Source organism: Pantherophis guttatus, chromosome 2 (genome assembly GCF_059756535.1).
Source record: "Pantherophis guttatus breed Tessera chromosome 2, ASM5975653v1, whole genome shotgun sequence".
Classification (NCBI taxonomy): Eukaryota; Metazoa; Chordata; class Lepidosauria; order Squamata; family Colubridae; genus Pantherophis; species Pantherophis guttatus.
Genome location: NC_142064.1, coordinates 101,008,787 through 101,032,717, shown reverse-complemented (window position 1 = coordinate 101,032,717; position 23,931 = coordinate 101,008,787). Strand labels below are relative to the sequence as shown.

The following is a 23,931-nucleotide window of genomic DNA, read 5'->3' as shown; positions in this document are numbered from 1 at the left end:
CCTGCGCATATGCCCCACCCCGTGCATGTGTGCCCCACCCCCCACATGCACTCCACCCCCCGTGCATGCGTGTGCACCCCACCGCATGTGCCCTATCCCCCATGCATGCATGGCAGAGACCCGAAGACCAGCTGGCTGGTGGAAGGCGCGGGTGCATGCATTGTGGAGCTGAACTGGAGCAACAGCTCACATGCCCACAAAGAAGGCGCTCTGTGCCACCTCTGGCACGTGTACCATACATTCACCATCATGGGGCTAGGACCATATAATGAAGACATTCTTTCAAGTGAAGGAAAAAGAATACCAAAGCAGCAAAAAATCAGAAAAATAATGGATGCAAAAATTTGTGAAAAGGTGGCTTGTTTTCTTAACTTCAGCAATGGCAAACTTTCCATTAAAAAAACAAAGCAACTTTTGATGCAACATTTCTTAAAGTATATTTTGGCAGCAGGGGGCAGGTTGTTGTTCTTTGCTAAGAGTACATGAACTGAATTGGGGGCATGTCCCAGTCTTGAAGAATATCTTCAAGATTCACAAATGGTGAAGAAGTGATGCTCTTTTTTTGTTAGTTTCAGACTTCTAGGATTCAAGAACATTCTTGTTCAGAATGCGAAATTATTCTCTATCTGTATTTAAAACTGTCTAAAATACTGGCAAAATAATTTCTTCTGGCAGATGTGGAAGGACAGGCATTTTTCTTATTTTTAATTCAGGCAGCTGGCAGTATGAGAAGAAAGTGATACATTGTGGTTGTCTATTTCTTCTTGCTTTTATGATTGCAAGCACCTAGGACCTTCGCAGTAGGCAGCATACAAATGATCGTATAAATAAAAATAGGATTCAAATGCAGCTGATTCAGGACAAGCAAAAGGAACTATATAACACACACTGAACTGACAAAATCCACTGGTGCAAGAAAAGATAATAGTTGCTACATTAAGTTTTGTTTTTTAAAGAAGCGTTAAATAAATGAATGAAAGATAGGTGTCTCCATTGGCTACAATTAAACAGAACCTTCTGGGGGAGAAGCTATCTGTGTATCTGTGAAGGAAATTGCAGAATAAATAAATCAGTATAGGCCAGTTGCATTCGTATCTTGTTTTCAGCTTCTCAGAGACAATTTGATGATCACTGCAGAAAACAGAAAGTTCACTTAAATGGAATATTCATTTTGTTCAAGAACACATCTGCCTCTCTGATGTGTATGATTTGTTGTGGTCCACCGGCAGCCTGCAGAGCTGGCAGCAGAGTCGGACAGTGAGGAGGTTGTGAAGGAACATGGGCCAGTCCTGGAGTCTGGGGAAGGCTTGGACGAGGGCTCTGCATTGGAGGCAGAGAGGGGGCCAGGGCCATCTGGTAGTTATGTGCTGCCTCCAGACCTTCCGGAATCTGACATCAGCGAGGCAGAACAGTGTAAGTGTGTTTCCAGTGCGCGCATGCGCAGAGCTGCCAGAAGGCAAGAACAATTAAGAAAAAAAAGGATGACTTGGGAGTAAGGCTTGGAGTTGATTGACCCGTCCCATAAGACATAAAAAAGGAGCAAACGGACGTGAGCCTTTGCAGGAAGCAATTAGTTCAAGCTCTGAGAAGTCCTGTTTGAGTCTGTGCTACTGAGAAGCCCTGTTTGACTCTGTGCTACATTTGGCCTTGCAAAACTAATTGGCAATTAGGTCTCTGGCAGCGTTTCAAGGGAGATAAAGGTGGATGCTTATCAACATTACCTTGAACGACTGTGTCAACTTGAGCAGACATCTGTGGGAATCTGCACAGAGTGTTTGTGAATCATTACCCGCTATGAATGACCATAATTCACAGCCGTTTCAATAAAAGAGGTTTTTTGGGACTAAACTTGTGATTTATGCTTTCTTAGGAAACCTAGGTCAGAACATGATTTGCTGAGAAGGTCTATAGCAGGGGCATCAAACTCAAAGCGAGGGCTCGATTCCGGTCTATGGGTTACTTAGATCTGGCCACCTGGGCTACCCTGGAAATAGCGAAGGATTGGCCCTGGTGCTTCTGCCAGTGAACATGGAGCTTGGGAGCCCGTTTTTGCTGGCAGAGCACTTGGGCAACCATAGGTGTCCCCAACAGGAGTGACATTGAGCTAGCCACACCCATCCTAGTCACGCCTACCCCGGCCCCCATAGGTCAAGTACAACACTGATGTGGCCCTCAATGAAATCAAGTTGACACCCCTGGTCTATGTTGTCTTCCAAATGCTTGAAGGAGCTTATACCCTCTGACATTTGGCTTGAGAAGACAATAGGAGAAGGGGAGGGATCTGGAACTAAAGCTGGGAAAATGAAGTATTCATTTTATACTTAGGCTTAGTTATAGAAGACTTTGGTGGCTAGAGATGTGTGCCTAGGTTTTTTAAAAAGAAAATGTGCTTTTTTTTTTTTTTTGAGGAAGGCACCTGGAGCAAGAATTTGAGAGGAGACAGAAGACGTCTCTACATAAAAGGGACCGGTCAAAATAGAATTGTTTGAAAATTTTCAGAAAAGTATCAGTGGCTGTCTGGGATTTATCAGGATGTGAGGGGAAAGAAGGCTATCTGGGCTTTGGAAGTAATTGCTGTGAGCTTCTGCTGGCAGTATTATAGCTGGAGTAAGCAACCCAGGGCAGGGATTTAAAGAGAATATGCTTAAATTTGGAGTATTTAAAAGTAGGGAGTGCTTTAGGTGGCAGAGTTTTGGATATATGTGAAGAGGGAATAATTCCTGTAGTCTGGGACTGCATTACTTAGGTTTCAATAGTCCCTGCCTTCAGATAAGGCTGCTGATGTAGAGAATTGCCAAGGAAGCTGTTAGTCAGTTCCAAGTATCATATGTAAGCTCGCATGCATTAGATGCGGAAAGCCCTCTGACATGAATATAAAGCTCGGCACATTTGAGTTCCATCCTGCTGACTCCTTCCCTGACTGTTGCCTTCTCCTCCCTCCCTCCCCACTACTCCTTCAAGATTCCCTCCTGTCACACCTGATATTCAATCCTGACCAAGTTAATGCCTCTTGCTCAGATCAGATGTGGCTTTGGAGGGATCATGTGACAGAAGTAGGCTGCTATAAATATAATTAAACCTTGCAATCACTGCCCCAGACGCCTTTGGGGGCAGGAAGAAAAGAAAGACGTAAGAAATAGGGAAGGAGAGGAGGGCCAAGTGGGGGTGGGCATGCCTTGGACTGATCAGCTAGGGGGACTTGGAGTTTCTTCTGCAGTGTCCTTGTCCCACCTCAGCAAAAGTTGAACTATGGAGCATTCAGAGCTCAAGACGGTTAAGACCCAGAAGGATACCACGCTATGGGGTGGTGCCCTCCAGTATGACTACGTCCATTATGATAATTGCACCAGTTATGGGATCCCATCTGAGGATGGTGGGACTGCAAATGATACACGCTACCAGGAGAAGGCCCTCAACCATATCCAGGTAGAGTGGGGAATATGGAAGGTATTCTGGATCAGATTGCTTAATTCAATGTCAGCGAAGAGTTCAAAGTAAGGCATTAAGAAAAAGCTATATATACATATATATCACTGTGATTCATTGAATCAGTATTTTAATGACTTCGATCATGACACCCTAAGTGATCAAACTGGTGCCATGAGGATAATATAGAAAGAAACTTCAATATCTAATTCTGACCATGTTAGTTCACACTTATCTGGTATGACTAGCATTAAAAAGCATTTAGGATGATGCATATCCTGTGTTGAACTCTGAATCAATGTTCTATAATCTTGATGATACCAGTGTATTATGCTTTGGAAAATGCTTTTAATGTGCATTGCGGTTGAAATATCCTCCCTGGAGGTTTTAAGAATTAGAGAGCAAAAGTATAATTCTTTTCTCCCTGTCATACAGAAAGTCAGAGGCCTCTGTGTGGGAGATAACAATCTAGTACGGAGAAAAAAAGGCAGGGTTTTTTATGTCTTTAAAGGAGAAGTTCCATATTACAGATAATGTTATCATATTTCAGATATTTCATAGAAGCTGCGTGGATGCATATATTTTATACCTGAAGATTTTGTTTCATTTTATAACTTTGTCCCTGCATGCAGTGTGTTGTTTCAGTCTTACAGTAGCCCTTCCAAAGTTGATACAGGTAGCCCTTAACTACAATTGAGACCAGAATTTCTGTTGCTAAGCAGGGAAGTTGTTAAGTGAGTCACATCCAATTTTATGACCTTTTTTGCCATGGTTGTTAAGCGAATCACTTGTAATTGTTAATAACTTGACTGTTAAACAAATCTGGCTTCCACCGTTGATGTTACATGTTGGAAACCACCTGGGAAAATTGGCGAACATATGATCCCATGACACTGCAACCATCATAAATATGTGGCAATTGTCAAGTGCCCAAAGTTTGAACACATGACTGCGGGGATGCTGTGATGGTTGGAAGTGTCAGTACCGATTACAAGTCACTTTTTCTAGTGCCGTTTTAACTTCAAATGTTTGCTAAATTAATGGATGTAAGTCAAGAACTACCTATACCCGTGATGGTGAACCTATGGCACGCGTGGCACAGGTGGCACACAGAGCCCTCTCTGCGGGCACGCCAGCCATCAGCCCAGCCCAGATCCACTACACATGCGCGTGCACCTCCCGATGTCCAGCTAGTCTTCGGGTCTCTGCCCCGAATACGTGGGGGGCATGACTGGCATGAAGGCTGCTGTGCCCACAGAGAGGGCATGGATGGGAGGGGTGCAGGAAGCCTTGTGTGCCCCCCTGTGCCCTGTTTTGGGCCTGGAAAGCCTCCTGCACCAACCTGGAAGCCAAAATGGGGCACAGGGGGGTTGTGTGAGGACCCTTGTGCCCTGTTTTGGGCCTGAAAAGCCTCCTGCACCTCCCCGTACATGCACCCTGCGCATGCGCGCATACATCCCCTGCATGCACCCCACCCCCTGTGCATGTACGGCAGAGACCTGAAGACCAGCTGGCTGGCGGGAGGTGCACACACACGTGTGGTGGAACTGGGCTGCGTGCCTGCAGAGAGAGCTCTGCGTGCTACCTGTGGCATGCGTACCATAGGTTCGCTATCCCAGGGCTAAAAGCAGCCATCCAGAAGGCACAAGAAGACTTGGGCTTTGTTTCAGATTTTCAAAACCCTCACACTGTTCCTTGCAATGCCCTGATCCATACTGAAAGCTTGATTTTTGCAATAACTTTCATGGCGACCAAATGTTAAAAAGGGAATGCAACACTGGTGAAAGCTTGATCAGAGATATCATGTTTTAGACTTCTGGCCTTGAGTAGATATGAGCAAGAATCATTCTGTGGCTAAGTCTCATATTCTGAGTGTATTGTGGAAATTAATGTATTGTGCAAAAAGGATGATGTATGTATGATTATGATTATCTATAATCATGTATGATTATGGATTCAAATAACTTTTGTAAAATAAACTTTTATAAACCAGAACCAATATCTGTATAATTTGGGGAATTACATTTCTTTGACCATGCATCTTGGGAAAGAATGTTGGACTCACTGCTTGCAAGAACAGGGACATGAAATGATATTGAAAAATCGTGACAATGGATAATTGTTAGTGAAATGTTTCCCTCTTCACTGGCCTCAGCCATCTTCCTAGGGTTTTCCTGTGAGGGTGTGTATTGATTTTTGACACTTCATAACTATTGCAATTAAGCCATGGACCCTAGGAACAGAAACAGATTTTTGCCGCATTCTTGATCACTGAGCCCATTCTAATGATACTAACAAGTTTACATTTTCTCAGCTCAATTCTTCCTCCTGACTGGTCAATGTAAGGCACTATGATGATATTCAAGTCTTTTCTATCTTCCTCAGACCCATGATAGCAGAACCCATGATTCCATGTGATCATGTGAATGTTTACATTGACTTGCCTCTTAGTAATGTCTGACATAGTTTATTTAATGTATATAGCAATAGCATTTAGACTTATATACCGCTTCATGGTGCTTTACAGCCCTCTCTAAATGGTATTCAGAGTCAGCATATTATCCCAACAATCTGGGTCCTCATCTTACCCACCTCAGAAGGGTGGAAGGCTGAATGGAAGGCTTGACTCTGGTGAGATTTGAACTGCCAAATTGCAGGCAGTCAGCAGAAGTAGCCTGCAGTACTGCATTCTAACCATTGCGCCACTGCAGCTCATATAATCATCCATTTCACAGATTGGGCAATTGAAACAAAATAATTAAACAATAGAGCCTTTAAAACATTAAAAACCTTTTAAATCATAAATGTAAACAAAACCATGGAAGAGTGCATTAAAAGTCTCACATACAATATTCTAGTCTAACTTGCCAGGTGGCTTTATGACATAATCCCATCAATCCTATGAGCAAACATGGCCAATGGACTGCAGCTGAGGAAATAGCAACTTTAGCTGTGAGGGGGGAGATCCAAGCATCAGCAACCAGAGAAAGGACTAATATCAAACTAGATTAGTTTTAAGATGAATATTCATACAATTTAGTTCCATATTTTTCAGAGAGAAATAATTTAAAATGAAGTTGCTGGTTCCTACTGGACATGAACATCTAAAATGGTCAATACTCTGTTTACCTCAAGTGCTCAAAGTATTAAAATTGGAGATGCAAAGTCCAGAGTGAGGGAGAAGTGAAGCCAAAAGAGCTGAAATATGGTGAGGAGAACAGAAGGAGCAATAGGGTAGAAGCCAGTGTGACATTAGCCATCCACTTTGCTTTCAGGTTTTGACGTCAGACTTCTGGATATAAGAAATTTACTTATTTGAATTTTGAGATTAAAGTCACAGGACATTACGCATTGCTAGGTAAAACTAAGCAATACAAGAATGGTGGTTTGGCAAAAATACGGGGGCGGGGGGGAGACTCAGGACAGAAATACCGAAGAGCTCAGTGCAACTCATGACTAAGAGATTCCACTGGAGACTTTGCAAAAAGTAAGAAGCTTAGGTTTAGAACAGAAAGCAAAACTGCTGATGAGCTGACCACATGGGACTAATTAGGGCAAGTGTGAAATCCAGCCGGTTCTATCCGGCTTGGGCAAACCGGTAGTGGTGGCTGCGGGAGGCTCCACCCACCTGTGCGGACATCATGATGTTGCTTTTTTGTGACATTTTAAGCCTCTGCGCATACGCAGAAGGCTTTGCGCATGCGCAGATGATGGCATGCACTGGTTGGCGAACTGGTAGGGAAGGTAAATTAATTTCACCCCTGGATTAGGGGCAGGTACACAGGGCCAGTGCCTCTTTCTCCCCTTCTTTCTCTTCCCTTTTGCAACTTTCTTAACTCTTCTTTTTTTAAAAAAAAAAACCCATAACAATACAATAGGTATATAAAACAAACACAGGTTTGCTCTTTGTCTAAATAGATCGGTCCAAATTTATTTGTAAGAGCACCAATTCTTGTTTCAGATGGACTCAAGATATGTGAATCGCTAATAGACTTATACACTTATATACCGCTTCATGGTGCTTTACAGCCCTCTCTAAATGATATTCAGAGTCAGCATATTACCCCCAACAATCTGGGTCCTCATCTTACCCACCTCAGAAGGGTGGGTAAGATGAGGACCCAGATTGTTGGGGGTAATATGCTGACTCTGAATATCGTTTAGAGAGGGCTGTAAAGCACCATGAAGCGGTATATAAGTGTATAAGTCTATAAGAAATTTATTTAGTGACAAGCTTATCAGGGAACAGCCAACCTCTGGCTTAAGGTTGTATGTTCAGCTCTTCTATTTTTTTTATTTTTTAAATTTTATTTTATTTTATTTTGTTGAGTACATATTGGATAATATATATAAGTATAAGCATGAATTGAACACATAAAATGAATACAATTAAAGGGAACATTAGGACAGGGATGGTAGGCATGCTGGTCCTCTTATGCACACCCCTTACAGACCTCTTAGGAATGAGGTGAAGTCAACAGTAGACATTTTTAGGTTAAAGTTTTGGGGGTTTGGGGATGAGGTTATGATTCAAATTGGATTCATTATTGTGAGATGGTGGGAGGCTTGAGGACTTGATGTGTGTGTGTGGGTGTGTTTAAAATATGTGGAGAGATATTTCAAAGAGACCCTTCATTTTGAAATGGAGTGTATCTTGGTGCCAATTAATGCAGGACAAATAATGTGAGAGATGTGCGACCTTTATGCACTGTTTTTTAACCTGCCCAAAAGCACCAAGGTCTTGCATGCAACCATCTGCATTTAATCATCTGAGTGTGCTTTGGCTCAAGTATCTTCCTTATCCCTTTTATCCCTCAACCTCTCTCTAGCCTTTCCATTTTGTCATGTTTTTTATTCCTCCAATTGGTTTTTTGTTTTTTATTTCCTCCAAGTTTGATTCGAAACAGACTTCGTTGAATCATCTATTGGTGAGCTAACTAAAAGGAATCACTTCTTTGGAATGATATAGGATGTGGTGTAAAACGATGCGATTTATTAGGATTCTTCAGGTTTTAACTATCTTGCAGAATATCGCCCTATTTAAAACAACCTCTGAACTGCAAACATGGGCTCATTCTCCAAATATTTAAAGGGTCCAGCAAGGCTCCTGGTTGTTGACAAGGAAAAGAAGCCTTAGCTTTGTGCGGTGATTATTCCAAGAAGCTTCCACGATAAGTGTAGTAGTGCCAACAGAGATTCTTGTAAGATCATCATAAATTGTAGCCGAAACTAGAGTCATGGCCTTTCTTCTGATACAGCTCCCTTTTGTAGTTCTGTTTCCATAATGAAGGATGAAGGCTTGCTTTTGTCATGTTTTTAATTTATTTTGCTCAACGAAGTGTGGCTTCTCCCTACTGGATGTTTACACCCTTCAGATATCTGAAGCGGTATCATATTGCTTCTTAGTCATCATTTAGCCAGCTTGTTTAATCTTCCTTTTCACATCGGGCTCCCCAGCTGCTCTCCAACAATTTTTCAGGGCCTCTTTGGCCCTATGCCTGTCTCTTGGCATAGCAACATACTGGAAAAGTCCTCTTTCAAGTTTGTTGGTGTCAGAGTCTGCTTGGAGGGGAAAGAGCAAGCGTGATGTTCAGTATCGGCAAAATGGCTTTCGGTGTCATCTGTTTTTGGAGCTGAATTAAGAGGTTGGGGGGGGGGGTTGAAGGAATACTTGAGTTTGGCAAGATTTATTGTATATGTCAATATGCAATCATAAACAAATATAACAGATGTTCCAAAAAGCTATTTAACCCCATATGGTTTAAATGGATAAAATTAACATTGACATCAAAGGAAGTGTATTTAAAAAATAATGGCCCAGCTAGGGAGAAAGAGTTGTTGGGATTTCAAGGGAAAACTGTGTCTTTCTCCATATTTGATGGCAGATGATCTTCAGTTCTCAATGCCATGCTTGTGTTGGGCTTATGGAATAAAGCAGATACTGACCAGCCAGCTTCTAACATTCTTCCTACAAGTACAGGTAGTATTGACTTATGACCATTCATTTAATGATTGTTCAAAATTACAACTGGACTGAAAAAAAATGACTTCTGACTTTTCCTCCCCGTGGTCCCCGTGGTCATGTGATCAAAATTTGGGAGCTTAGTAACAGCATGCATTTGTAACGGTTGCAGCATCCTGGGGTCACATGATCCCAATATTTGCAACCTTCCTGGCAGCTTTGGACAAGCAAAATCAATGGGGGAAACCAAATTTACTTAACCACATAATTTGCTTAATGACCACAGAAATTTATTTAATGACGGTGACAAAAAAGGTTATAAAATTGGGTGTGACTCACTTAACAACCATATTGCGTAGTGACAGGATTTCCGATTCCAATTGCCATTGTAGGTCAAGTCACTACCTATGTTAGGACCTCCAAGACACTAATTTTGGGGGGGGGAGAGGGGCAGGAGATTTCTGTGTCATTTTGTTTTAATCTCGAATGGCTCAGAGACATGTATTAGTGAGATGGCTGACATAGAAATTTAGTAAAGAAATACATTCACGTTCATTCATCTCACACTGGAGATTACACTCTTGCGGATTTTCTCATCTGATTCAGACAGTGGGTTGAACATACTAATAATGCTCTATCAATTTCCTTGTCATATTCAGATCAATTTCTGCTGAGGTTCCTGCTGCTCATGATCATCCTTCTGCACTGATTGGATTTTAAGAAAATTTATTCAATTTCTCACTGGCACTTTTGCTGTTGCCTTCATTTCTGGTGCAACATTGTTTAGAAGATAGGCAACATGTGTCAGGGCATTTATTAATCCCATGTTTGGCTCTGGGACTAATTACCCTGGTTTAGAGGAGATGAATCGAGGCTTATCCTTGTTTGCAATATTCCGAAAAGAAACGCGAGGAAGGTTTCTAATAAAACTCATTTATTTGTTATAAAGAAAATAAAACATCTCACTAACTAAGAAAAGTTAATTGTTACATTTTTGAAAGTAATTCGGGCCGGCTATCTCTTAGCCGGACCTTTCTGGAAAGAGAACAAAGGAAAAGAGTGTGTGAAGAGCAAGTGAAGGAATGTGGGTGGATGCGGAAACACGTAGCTTACTGATAAGAAGTTGGCAAAGCTACGGAGAGTCTGACAGTCCAGAAATAATGAGCTCAGCTGGTAAATAAAATAACGCAGTGACATTCTCCTTCTTTGCCAGTTGAGCGAATATCAGTACATCATCAAATAAGGCACATCTTCTTGCGCAGATACTCATGTTGAGCTGCTGGAAGTGGTTTGTTGAGCATATCAGCAATTTGATCATGTGTAGATACATATTGCATTTTGACAAAACCTTTTTTCACTAAGTGTTTTATGTTTTGGTAACGAATGTCAATGTGTCTGGACCTAGAACCTGTGAAATGAGATTCAGAAATATAAACCACCGATTCATTGTCTTCCATCACGGTGATCGGTCGGATCGGGTGTGTCCAGATATCTGTGACTAAAGCATCAAACCAAGTTAGGGAATTACATGCATCTGAAACACAAGCATATTCAGCTTCAGTAGATGAACAAGAAACAAAATTCTGTTTACGTACTTGCCAATAAACAGGACATCCATTTAAGAACATCATATAACCTGAAGTACTTTTACGTGATTTCTTATCACTTGCCCAATCAGAATCTGCATAACAACATAATTCTGCATAATCAGTATGTGTTGGTTCTAACAATAACTTCATGTGTTTAGTGTATTTTAGGTATCTCAATAATTTCTTAATGCATGTCCAATGAAACTGTTTTGCCTTACCTACGTGTCGTGATAAGAGATTAACACTAAGTGCAATGTCGGGTCTGGTCCAACTACTAATGTATAACAGTGACCCAATGACTGAACGATAATCTAATGCATTGTCACCCACTGAGCTCAGTCCAGTTGGCTCTCTATTTTCTACACTATGGAGCAGATCAGGGAGTAGTTTGCTTGAAGACTCACAGTGAGACTGAAGAGGCACAGGGAAAATCTTTTTATTGTGCTAATCTGGCAGAAATGATGGTTAGGAAAGGTCATCCTAGTAGCTAAGAATGACATACTTGCAAAGCATCCAAAGACAAAAGGACCCAGTTCACATTTGTTCTCTTCTCACAGCAGTAACTGTGAGAAAGATCTAGGAGTCACTTAAGTTTGAGCCTTCGGTATGCTTCAGCTGCCAAAAAAGCCAACACAGTCCTAGGCTATATCAAAAGAGGGATATCAAGATCACATGAATTGTTAGTACCACTTTATACTGCACTAGTAAAACCATACTTTGAATACTGCATCCAGTTTTGGTCACCACAATGCAAAAAAGATGTTGAGACTCTAGAAAGAGTGCAGAGAAGAACAACAAAGATGATTAGGGGACTGGAGGCTAAAATGTATGATGAATGGTTGCAGGAACCAGGTATTTCTAGTCTAATGAAGAGAAGGACTAAGGGTTGCATGATAGCAGTGTTCAATTATTTGAGGGACTGTCACAGAGAGGATGGGGGGGGGGTGTCAACTATTCTCCAAAGCACCTGGGCACAAGACTTGAAGTAATTGATGGAAGCTTATCAAAGAGAGATCTAAACTAGAATTAAGGAGAAATTTCCTGTCATGAGAACAATTAACCAATGAAATACCTTGCCTCCAAAAGTTGTGGGTGCTCCATCACTGGGGTTTTTAAAGAAGAGATTAGATAGCCACATGTCCAGAATCGTATAGGACAGTGATGGCTAACCTTTTCCAGACCGAGTGCCCAGAGTGTGTGAACTCTCAAAATGCAATGTGTGCACGGCACCCCCACATGGGCTCCACCCCATGCATGCGCATGCCCCACACATGCACCTCCGTGCATGCGTGTGCCCCCCACACGCATCCTGCCCCCCTGCACATACGCAGCAGACACCCGATGACCAGTTGGCCGGCGGGAAGCACGTGCGCAAGTGCAACAGAGCTGAACTGGGTGACGGTTTGTGTGCCCACAGAGAGGGCGCTGCATGCCACAGGTGGCACGCGTGTCATAGGTTTGCCATCACGGGTATAGGATCTTCTGCTTAAGCAGGGGTTTGGACTAGAAGACCTGCAAGGTCCTTTTCAACTCTGTTATTCTGTGTTCATAACAGTTACTGATTTTGTTCTCTCCTGTGTTTTCTCTAGCAATTTCTAGTAAGTCTAAGCCATTAAGTCAATGAAATATAGATTTGCTTGATTGGTGAGATGCATCTTTCCCCTAATTATTTCTTTTTAAAAGTTAACATTGTAAAATTCAATGCAAGCTTATAAGATTAGTGTTGGATTTTTATGATTTATTATGTGCTATCAAATCAGTATTGACTATTAGTGACTGCATTGCTAGCTCTTCCCCAGGATAATCTGTTTCCTATTCAGTCCTTCAGAACTTCCACATCTGAGCTTAGACAACCCTTCAGATTTTTAAATGGTGCATCTATTGCTACTACTGGTATAACTAAGTCCATCCACGGTGATGGTTATCCTTTTTCTTTTTTCTTCCATATTTTCCAGAACCATAGACTTCTCAAGAAACCAGAGTCCAGAATATGATAATTTGAGCTTATTCTATTTTGTCTATCCTTGTGGTAAAATACAAGAGTGGTTTATCATTGTTTTCTCCTACATACAGTAGAAGTGTCTGCTTGCTTTAGATGAGCAGCTCAGATGACCTTCACATCTTGGGTGACCCTGCTGGAAATGCATACTTTTGGTGTATAATCCTGCTATTTGGTGCTTATCTCTCCCAGGAATGCTCCCTGTCATGATGAGGCATCATAGCAGGACTTGAGGGTTTTGGGTTAATACTCCTGATTTGCTACTGTTTGCCAGGACACTGTGCTCCTGCTATGACAATTTCCCATAATTCTCCCTGCATGATGACTCTAATGATTCTTCCATTCCCTGCAATTACCAGGGGAATGAGGAAAGAAAGAGAAGGGTGCTGTGATTGGTATGCTCTCCTATTGATGCTCTTGTTTGAGATGCTACAGCATCTCCTAGCAGCTCTTAGAAGGCTAACCACAGAGAGCAATAGCCACTTGGTACTTGAGCCTTATTCCAGACTGAGCAAAGCACAAAAAGGATGCAAAAATGTTCTCATTCCATTTGCATAAGCCATCTGGACAAGCAGTGAAATCTGTCTTCAACCCTGTTCTGCCCTGGATTTCAGGACAACAGTTGCCGTTGTTGTCATCACCATCTTCATCAGCAGTAGAAACGTCATCATCAAATCTGTATCCTTCTTTATTGTCCACTGAGCATTCAAGGTAGTTTACATAATCAACAAAGTAAAACAAGAATATTTGAAATAACAATTAAATTTAACAATGAAAATTATTAGATTGAGTTCACTAGCTACCGTAAATAGGAAGTCTCAACTTGTACCCCTAAGAACGAGTTAGGGCAGATTACAGGTCCTGGCGGAGTGCATTCTGTACTTGAGAGCATCAGGGTTGGTTGCACAGTCAGTCAGATGTTCAGACTGGATTTGGATTTTTTATCCAGCTAGGTGAGTCCTTCCCAAGGGTCTAGGATAGGCAGATGTTTTCATTTACAATATTAAAGACACCATTGCAGGATATAAGCTGTTCCAAGTAAAGCTGCCTTTTGCAATTGACTGATTATGATTTTGTCAACCCAACGGTGTTCAGGTGGTGCTTCAACATTTTGAGATTGGACCCAGGTAGTGCAATGTCCACTATCCAGACTTTTTTGTCTTTCTGATCAAAAGCTTTTAAGTCTGGGGTGTTATGTGATAGATTTGTTTGAATTCTAAAGTCCTATAGCATTTAGCTTCTTGTATTATTATGGTTCATTGCATGGTCAGCCTGATGTTTAGACTGGCATTTTTATCCACTGTTCCTACAGAACTGGGATATTATCATTATTAGATACACAACAGTGCGAAATCACAGCTGGCAGTTCTTTAGCGGGTGTTGACCTTCATATGCATTGAGTCCTTCTCAAGAACCTACTGTAGTATGTTGTAATATATGTTGTTGTAGTATATGAGCAGATACAAGCAGGGTGGCCTTTTGTAATTGACAGATGGAGATTTTATCAATGTGCAGATTCTAACCTAATCATTTTCAACTACTTTTTCAATTATACATTCCCGCCGATTGTTCTTTTCTGGCACATGATAATTTTTATAGATGTTCCAGTGACTCGTTTTGATGGCTTTATTATGTCATTGTTTTTAATCTTTGTATGATCTTGCATGAGCTGAACATATGATCAACTATTTCTTCTCCTTCTATACACTACTTACTCTTTGAATCATTTTGAGATTTTTTTCAATTCTGGCCTTGATTGCATTAGTTTAAATAGCTTGCTCTTAAGCAGCCATAATCAGACACCCACTCCAGTGGACTGGAGAAGAAGCACTTCCCATGATTATCTATTCACCTACAGGAAGAATTTCTTCTGAACATAGAAGAAGACTTCCTATAACTGTCTGTTCACCAAGCAGATTTTCTAATGTAAAGTTGTTAGGACAATCTCTCCTGCTGAATCTAGAACTTAGGAAGGCTTGTAATGAAATTAGTGAGTGGCTCAGATAATCAAGTCCTAAGCTATTTAGACTTTTAAAAGTTCAAGTTAGCATTTTTAATGCAGATCTTTTAACAAGGGAATTATGTGGTCCTTGTTTCTTGAGCAGTGTGGTGACACTCACCTACTCAGAAGATTGAGAGTTCAATCCTAGATAGTGGCAGATGTTTCTCTCTTAGAATGTGGCATCAGGAAGGGTATCCGGCCAATAAACGCTCAGCTCCATCCAGTCGCCCTGACTCTACCCCGAATTAAGGGATGATAGGGTCATAAAAAGGGAGGTTTTTTTAAAATGTGTCCTTGTATTATGCACCAGTTAATATTCCATCCCTTGTGTTTTATTACACCAGCTGAACTTTCTGGACACCCTTTAAGCAAAGTCCAAGGACCGCACTTTGCAACAATCAAGTCAGGATGTAACAAAGGCATAATTAACAGCTTCCAGATCCAACCACCCTGAATGGTTGCATTTGGGACATATTTAAGTAAACTGGCTCCTTGCTATTTGGGCATCCAGAGATGATTGGGGGTCAAAGAGCATTCCTTATAGTGTGTGTTTGCTTTTGTGGGGAAGTGCAGCTACACACAAACCAGAACTTGGTCCTCCCTTAGTTTTGTCTCTAGTGTCATCCATCAGTCACTTCCTTCATTCTTTGAGGTATGCAACTCTCCATTCTAAAACTTTTGCTCATGTCTGTTTTAAAGCCTGTTTTCAACAGGACTGGAAAGAGATGCATTGTACTAGTCTGCGAATGTTCTAAAGTTCTTTGAACTTAAAATGCTATTTAAATAATCTAATCCTGGAATCAAAAAAGATGACCTACACTGTTCAAAGTAATGAAGAAAAATTATAGGGAATTTTGGGGTAATTGGGTAATTTAAGAACAAATCAAAATAATTCAACAGTAAAAGAAACCCACTACAGGACACAAAATGATTTTTTTATGGGCATATATGTTCAAAGAGCCTCGTATTTTATGGCAACTTTGTCCATCCTGGCACCTTTTGATTGGGGGTTGCAAAGCCAGAATTCTCAATCACACCTGGTAGGCATTGGATCTTGGCAGCATCAACCTTTGGCTCAAGGAAGTCCTAATTAAGAACATCTGAGGCAATAGTTCTGGGGAACCTTTAAGTGGAGGCACAATTGATGCACAGGATGTAATACTCAAGCAAGCTGCATTCAGATGGAAGGGAATGAACTTATTTTCAGATGTATTCACACTCATAAATGGCCAGCTGGTTTTTGCGTGGGCTTCCTCCTTGATGGATGATTCTTGGCAGGTGGTGCCCAGAAGCGTTCAGGGAAATGAAAATGACAAGCAGTTGAAGTCTTGCCTAGTAATTAATTTGGCAGCATGTCCAAGTCATTCATTAAACACAATAAAAACAATAAACCAAAACTAGCCCAAGAGAAGCATGGAGAAGAGGTTTTCATGGGCAACAGAGTAAATGGACACACTGTAGGTATTACATGGAACACATATAAATACAAGATTATTTCTTACTCTACATTGTGCAGGTGAAATGGTAACACACAAATATTTATAGACTAGCAGAAGTTGACTATGTTGAGTTGAATTAGAAGCAGAAGTACACTTTTCTCTCTACTTATATGTGTCAACAAGCATGACTGATGCTTCATTCAGTCAGAGAATTAATGGATAGTATCACGCAGAATTTCAGCACTTTGGATGTTTCATACAGAAAACCTAATCTGATAACAACTGATGCTCAATAGGGTCCTACACAATCATTTCTTGACTTCTTTCTGAGGAATTGAGACCCTTAAAGGAGGCATCCTTTGGTCTAGAGTTTTCTACCTGTTCATTGCTGATGCTAATTAACAGTCATCTGTACATCAGTGGTGGGTTGCTACCGGTTTGCCCCGGATCAGGCAAACCTGTAGTGGCGGTGGCGGCGGCAGTAGCAGGAGGCTCCGCCCACCAGCCCAGAAGCTTCTGCGCATGCGCAGAAGTGTCACGCATGTGCACGAGCAAACTGGTAGCAACAGGATTTGAAACCCACTACTGCTGTACATGTGAGGCTCCTAAATATAAAAGGGATTAATTTAGCCCAGGATGCAGTCTTTGAGATTCCTAGATGGAAGTCAGTGGCCCAAAGGGCTTGTAGCTAATTAGGTCTTACTCTGGGGTGGTATTAGGACCTGGAGTTTCTATTAGAAGTTTCCACTCTTTTTGGTGTAAGTTGGTGGTTGCCAATCAAGACTGAGTCAGGAAAAAATTATTCATGATGAGATAGATATTCATAGAACTGCAGTTGCGGTGGTGGGAATGCTTGCTAATTATTGAATTTTTTTCTAAACACGTAATTGAATCACAACAAAATATGAAGTTCCTCTACAGAGTCATATTTTCATGCATGCTACATTCTTAAGAAGAAGTTGGCTTTCATTCACAAGAGACATAATTCTAAACAAATAACCTTTTTTGGCTCAGATAAAAAGAAATCTTTTGGCATGGGACTCGCTTTCCCCCCTGGTTTGAGTGGAGTATGAATTTTGTGTCTTACACAATGGTTATGCGTTCTCAGTTGGAATTCAAGGATAAAAAAGGAATTCAGGAGCTCCACAGCCCCACAGAGACCGGGAGCTTGAAGCAGCTCTTCCTGCATGCAGATGGAACAGCCTTGTGCAGTACATGGGAAATGATATATTGAGCTTCATTTTCCAAAATTCAATGTGTGCGAAAAATTGCACACCAGATTTCACTATTAAATTTTCTATTACGCAAGATAATGATTCTAATAGAAGAGAATATTGCTTAGGGTTGAACTGTGGAGTTCTTGATTGACTCTGAGCTTGGGTGTTTGGTTGTAGATGTTTCTTTACCCAGCTAGAGAACATCATCAGTGCCCTAGCTGGGTAATGAAACATCTGCAAGCAAATGTCCGCAAGGAAACAATCAAGCTCAGAGATCATCAAGGACTCCACAAAAAAAAAAAAAGAAAAGAAAAGAAAGAAAGAAAGAAAGAAAGAAAGAAAAGAAAAAAAAGAAAAAAGAAAAAAGAAAAAAAAGAGACTGCATTTCATGAACAGTATCTCAAATATGGTACCTTAAAGACAATAAAACTGTTAGAAAGTAAAATGCTTGAGTGCTAAGTATCTCAGGGAATAGGTTCTGTTCAGTGGTGGGATTCAAATTTTTTTACTACTGGTTCTGTGGGTGTGCCATGGCATGGTGGGCATGGCAGGGGAAGAATACTGTAAAATGATCTCCATTCCCTCCCCACTCCAGGGGAAGGTTACTGCAAAATCCCCATTTCCTCCCGATCAGCTGAGACTCGGGAGGCAGAGAATAGATGGGGTCAGGGCCAGTCAGAGGTGGTATTTACCAGTTCCCCGAACTGCTCAAAATTTCCACTACTGGTTCTCCAGAACTGGTCAGAACCTGCTGAATACAACCTCTGGTTCTGTTCTTGTGTGAACTCTTCCCTAACATTTCTGATTTTCTAATAATATCCTACTTACATTGGATGTCATGGGCAAACCACATTGGCATCTATGAATTGCATGGCCTTCTCTGTGGCTGCACAAATACTTTGAAACTGCAATATTCTGAGAGGTTCATTTTTCTGCCTTAATGCTTTTTTCTCCCAGAGATGTTGAAGACCATTATTTTTGAGAAAGCCTTTGATTTATGTGGTTGCTTGTAATGTGTTTTACTGAATATGTTTTATCAGTTTCCTTATTATTCTAAAGGAATAAATTATTATATTCCTTTATTCTTATTGTTTTATCTAGTAAAATATTATATCTGATAAACAACAGTTTAAAAATACTTTAATTTAAAAAAATTGTTATTAAACTTTTTTAAGTAGTTAAAAAGAAAATATGATTAGCTCAGGGGTCTGCAATCTTAAACACTCAAAGAGCCATTTGGAGTACATCTTTGTCATTTCTGGTGTATAGAAAAGGGCCGGAAACTTTTGTAAATGAGGATACATAGATGTATATTCATTACTATCCAAATTGCATATTAAAGTCTCTGTCAGGAGTTTTAATATTTTAATTTAAAAAAAATATTCTCAGGAAAAAGAGCAAAGCAACAGCAATGTACATATGTGACTGTTTTAACCGCTCAGAGCTTCTGTGCTCAAAATCTCACCTGCATTATTTTTCCATCTTTGCTGACATTTAGCTGTTCCCTTCCCATTCTTTAGAGGAGAGGCAGCAGGCTCTGGTCTCCCTGGAATGCTTTGCAGAAACAGCAGCCATTTCTGCTGTGGCCGCAGTCTCTTGTTCTGCTGATCCAAGCATTGCCCATTCTCCTCCCTCCTTAGGGCCTTGGAGAGCATGTGTGTTCAGGGAGCAAGAAGGGTTCAACATGTTGGAGGTGTGAATTCTTAAGATCTTGAGATACACATCAGTGGAAGAAGATGAACTTCAAGTGAGCATTCAAATAACCTAACCTGGATTACTGAAGGGCATGTGATCAAGGCCTGAGTATTCTCAAACAAATTCCCCAGCCCCCAAAACTCCCAGAGAGAAGAAAGATATCACCGGTCAGAAATTTGATTGGCCACAAGTTGTATTTGCTATTAAAAAACCAACAGGAAAGTGGAGTAGAACTTTCTTGACCCAAGATGCTACTTCAAAGAAGACTAAAAAATAGATACAGTCTCCCTTGATTTGAGCTCAGACTCCAACAGGTACCTGGAACCATCCATTTTGCTTTGTGGAATGACAAAGAAGTGGTTTGCCCATGACTTTTTTTCAACTTTCCAACTTGGTCCACAACCTCATGTGGTTCATATTTTTACCTGTGCTGCAAGCTGTGCTGAGCATATTATCTTTTCTTTATTTTTACAGTAACAAAAGGTTAATGGGAAAAAAATGAGGATAGGACAGTAAAGTCTTCTTTTCCTAGAGAAGGCATTTCTCTTGCCCTATTTCTCTCTCTTTATTTCATTGTAGTTAAAATCTCACTTAAACCATTTAAGGTGCCATTTCTCAACTTTAGCAGCTTGAAGATATGTGGACTTCAGCCTACTGACTTGGGAATTCTGGGAGAGGAAGTCCTTACATCTTCATGCTGCCAAGGTTGAGTAACACTGCCATAGGAGGTAGATTGTGCATAAACGTTGACTATTACAGAGTTGGAGCTAAATCCATTGGTTTGGTGAGTTGAAGAAAACTGGAACTGTTTTTTCTGAAGAAAAAAATCAGTCTCTGTTAAAGTGCTTTTATTGATTTTCCATCCAGTTAAATTCTCACTTTCCTCCAAGGAGTTGAAGGTGTAAATCAACTTGTGGCTGAAAAATAAATTGAATGATGTTTGAGAGACAGTTAGGTTTCTTTCCCCTATATTTAGAAAGAGCAATTTCAATGGAAGAATGGTGGGCTATGGAGCTTTCCCCTTTTTTCTATGGGTCATTTCATTTTGCAGCTGTTTCCTTCCTGCAGAATAATACAGCCAAGATTCCTTTATTCTTCCCATTAAGCCATTAACTGGCTTAGTTGATTTATGGGAAAGGCAGCTCCACCAGTAGTAAGGCTGCTTTGAGTTCTTTACAGGTTTAAAGGGTGACACTAACATCTTAAATTGTATCCAGTATGTCAGGGCATTTATTAATCCCATGTTTGGCTCTGGGACTAATTACCCTGGTTTAAAGGAGGAGATGAATCGAGGCTTATTCCAAGTTGCACTATTCTGATAAAGAAACGCGAAGAAAAGGTTTCTAATAAAACTTATTTATTTGTTATAAAGAAAATAAAACACCTCACTAACTAAGAAAAGTTAATTGTTACATTTTTGAAAGTAATTCGGGCCGGCTATCTTTCAGCCGGACCTTGCTGGAAAAAGAACAAAGGAAAGAGAGGTGTGAAGAGCAAGTGAAGGAATGTGGGTGGATGCGGAAACACGTAGCTTACTGATAAGAAGTTGGCAAAGCTACGGAGAGTCTGACAGTCCAGAAATAATGAGCTCAGCTGGTAAATAAAATAACGCAGTGACATTCCCCTTCTTTTGCCAGTTGAGCAAATATCAGTACATCATCAAATAAGGCACATCTTCTCACGCAGATACTCGTGTTGAGCTGCTGGAAGTGGTTTGTTGAGCATATCAGCAATTTGATCATGTGTAGATACATATTGCATTTTGACAAAACCTTTTTTCACCAAATGTTTTATGTTTTGATAACGAATGTCAATGTGTCTGGACCTAGAACCTGTGAAATGAGATTCAGAAATATAAACCACCGATTCATTGTCTTCCATCACTGTGATCGGTCGGATCGGGTGTGTCCAGATATCTGTGACTAAAGCATCAAACCAAGTTAGAGAATTACATGCATCTGAAACACAAGCATATTCAGCTTCAGTAGATGAACAAGAAACAAAATTCTGTTTACGTACTTGCCAATAAACAGGACATCCATTTAAGAACATCATATAACCTGAAGTACTTTTACGTGATTTCTTATCACTTGCCCAATCAGAATCTGCATAACAACATAATTCTGCATAATCAGTATGTGTTGGTTCTAACAATAATTTCGTGTGTTTAGTGTATTTTAGGTATCTCAATAATTTCTTAATGCATGTCCAATGAAACTGTTTTGCCTTACCTACGTGTCGTGATAAAAGATTAACACTAAGTGCAATGTCGGGTCTGGTCCAACTACTAATGTATAACAGTGACCCAATAACTGAACGATAAAGTGTTTGATCCTCGAACTCAGGACTTTCTTCTTGTGTCAAGTTGTGAAAATCTGTTTGCATGGGTGTCTTTGTTGTGTTAGCATCTTTCATGTTGCAATGATGCAAAATTTGTTCAATTTTATCTTCTTGTGAAAGACTAAACCCCTTCTGTGTCTTTTCAATCTGAACACCTAAATAAGTGCTAATATGACCTAATGATTTCAATGTGAAGTATCTCTGCAAAGCTTTGGCAAAAATTTCACTCATTTGCTTATTTGGACCAATATAAACAATATCATCAACATAAACAAGAACTATCTCATATGCATTGTTAGATCTTTTTGTGAACACGCACTCATCAGTTTCGGACTTAATAAAGCCCATTGAATTTAGTTTGTCAGTAAGACATAAATACCACATTAAACCAGATTGTTTCAGACCATAGAGACTTTTGTTTAGGAACCAGGTATCCCCTTCTTGCTGTCGGAATCCTGGAGGACTTCTCACGTAGATCTCTTCGTCTAGGTCTGCATGTAGATAAGCCGTGTCAACATCAAACTGGAAAACTTCTAAACCAAGGATAGTTGCAGTTGCTAAAGCAATTTTTACACTCTCAGTTCTGACTGTCGGTGAGTAAGTATTTGTGTAGTCCTCAGGATAACGTTGAGCGAAACCCTGAGCTACAAGTCTGGCTTTGTACAATGACTCACCATTTGGTTTCTTTTTGATTCTGTAGACCCATCGAGTGCCAATGACCTTTTTGTTTGCTGGAGGTTTTGCAGGTGTAAATACCTTAAGTTTCTTTAGACTGTCCATTTCAACCTGCATTGCTTCATACCATTTGTCTTGCTCTGAATCAGGGAGCTGCTTGATTTGCGTGAAATTATCAGGTGGAAGTGTGACATTGCAAATCAAAGGCAAGGGTGTTTTTGTCAGTTGCCAAGAATATCGTTGTGGAGGGATCCCTTTTGTGGCCCTCTTGGAACGTCTCGGAACAACTGTCCAGTCTTCTTCTGCTTCGTCCTCGTCCTCACTTTCGTCGCTAGTGTCAGCATCCGCGGCTTGCGAAGACGGAACATCGGGTTGAGAAGAACCAGTGGAATCTTGATCATCAATCTGCATAGCATCAGCAGTATCATCTCTAGGAAAATAAACTCCAGGATCATTGGAATGAATCCTGGACCAGTCAATATCTTCTTCAAAATTAGCAGATTGGGAAATCACAATTGCATGTTTAGAGTCAATAAATTTGCTCCACTTTGAATTATCATCAATACCTATAAATCTCAGTCTCTTTGCTGCTGGACCTCCTTTTCTTCTTTGAGCTAAGGGAATGTTCACCATAGCATATGAACCAAAAATATGGATGTTTTTAAGATCGGGCTTGTAGCCATACAACATGAAGAAAGGAGTCTGATTTGTTACACTGCTCCAAGTACGGTTGACAATGTAATTTGCGTACTTGATAGCTTCACCCCAGTATATCTTATCAAGGTTGGCGTCTTCTAGGAGACAACGCATCATGGTTTGCAGTACCCCTTGTCTTCGTTCTGCGACTCCATTATGAGCCGGTGTGTAAGGCGCCGACGTCTGATGAATAATTCCATTCTTACGCATCCAGTCCTGGAAACGCTGAGACATGAACTCGGCACCACGATCACTCTGGATTCTGGCGATACGAACTTGGTGTTGGGTAGAAACAAGGGTTGCAAAGTCTTTAAAGATCTGAAAAGTCTCTGATTTTTCTTTCATAGGATATACATATCCATATCTAGAGTAATTATCAACAATTGTTAGAAAATATTTTCTACCACCAAATGATGGCGGGAAAGGACCAACTATGTCAATGTGAACCAAATCAAAAATGCGTGTTGACAGGCGTGTAGCGCGTTTGGGAATGGCTGCTGCTTTGGATTTGGCCTTTTTGCATACAGCACAATCCAAAAACACCTTACACCCCTTTAGATCCAAACCTTTTGCGAACTCCGGCATCTTCCTAAGAACACGGAAACTGGCATGCCCCAATCTTCTATGCCATTTGTGGATACACCTGGAATGCAAAGGTTTACCTGTTAGTGAATTCTCAACATTAACATTTTTATGCGGAACCTCAGGCTTGCTCTGAGCAACCTGTTTATCAACTCTCTTTTTGTTGGCTTTAGGAGCCTTAGGGGTAGCAACAGGATCTCTCTCTGGAGCATCTCTCTCTGGGCCTGTGCTCTGCCCTTTTGGAGTTTGCATACTTGCCTGTGTTTGTGGTTTAGGCTTTGGCTTTAAGTAATAAACACCACCAATTAA

At 40.7% G+C, this 23,931-nt stretch overlaps 1 protein-coding gene across 1 annotated transcript in view; it reads left to right on the top strand.

Moving 5' to 3' along the window:
- Nucleotides 1-3,114: 3,114 nt before the first annotated feature.
- CLCN1 (chloride voltage-gated channel 1) overlaps nt 3,115-23,931 on the top strand; it is a 69,172-nt gene continuing 48,355 nt past the window's right edge. Inside the window, 1 exon segment of the mRNA XM_087886465.1 lies at nt 3,115-3,426. Within this exon segment, the coding sequence (XP_087742591.1) occupies nt 3,250-3,426 (177 nt within the window). The 5' untranslated portion in view covers nt 3,115-3,249.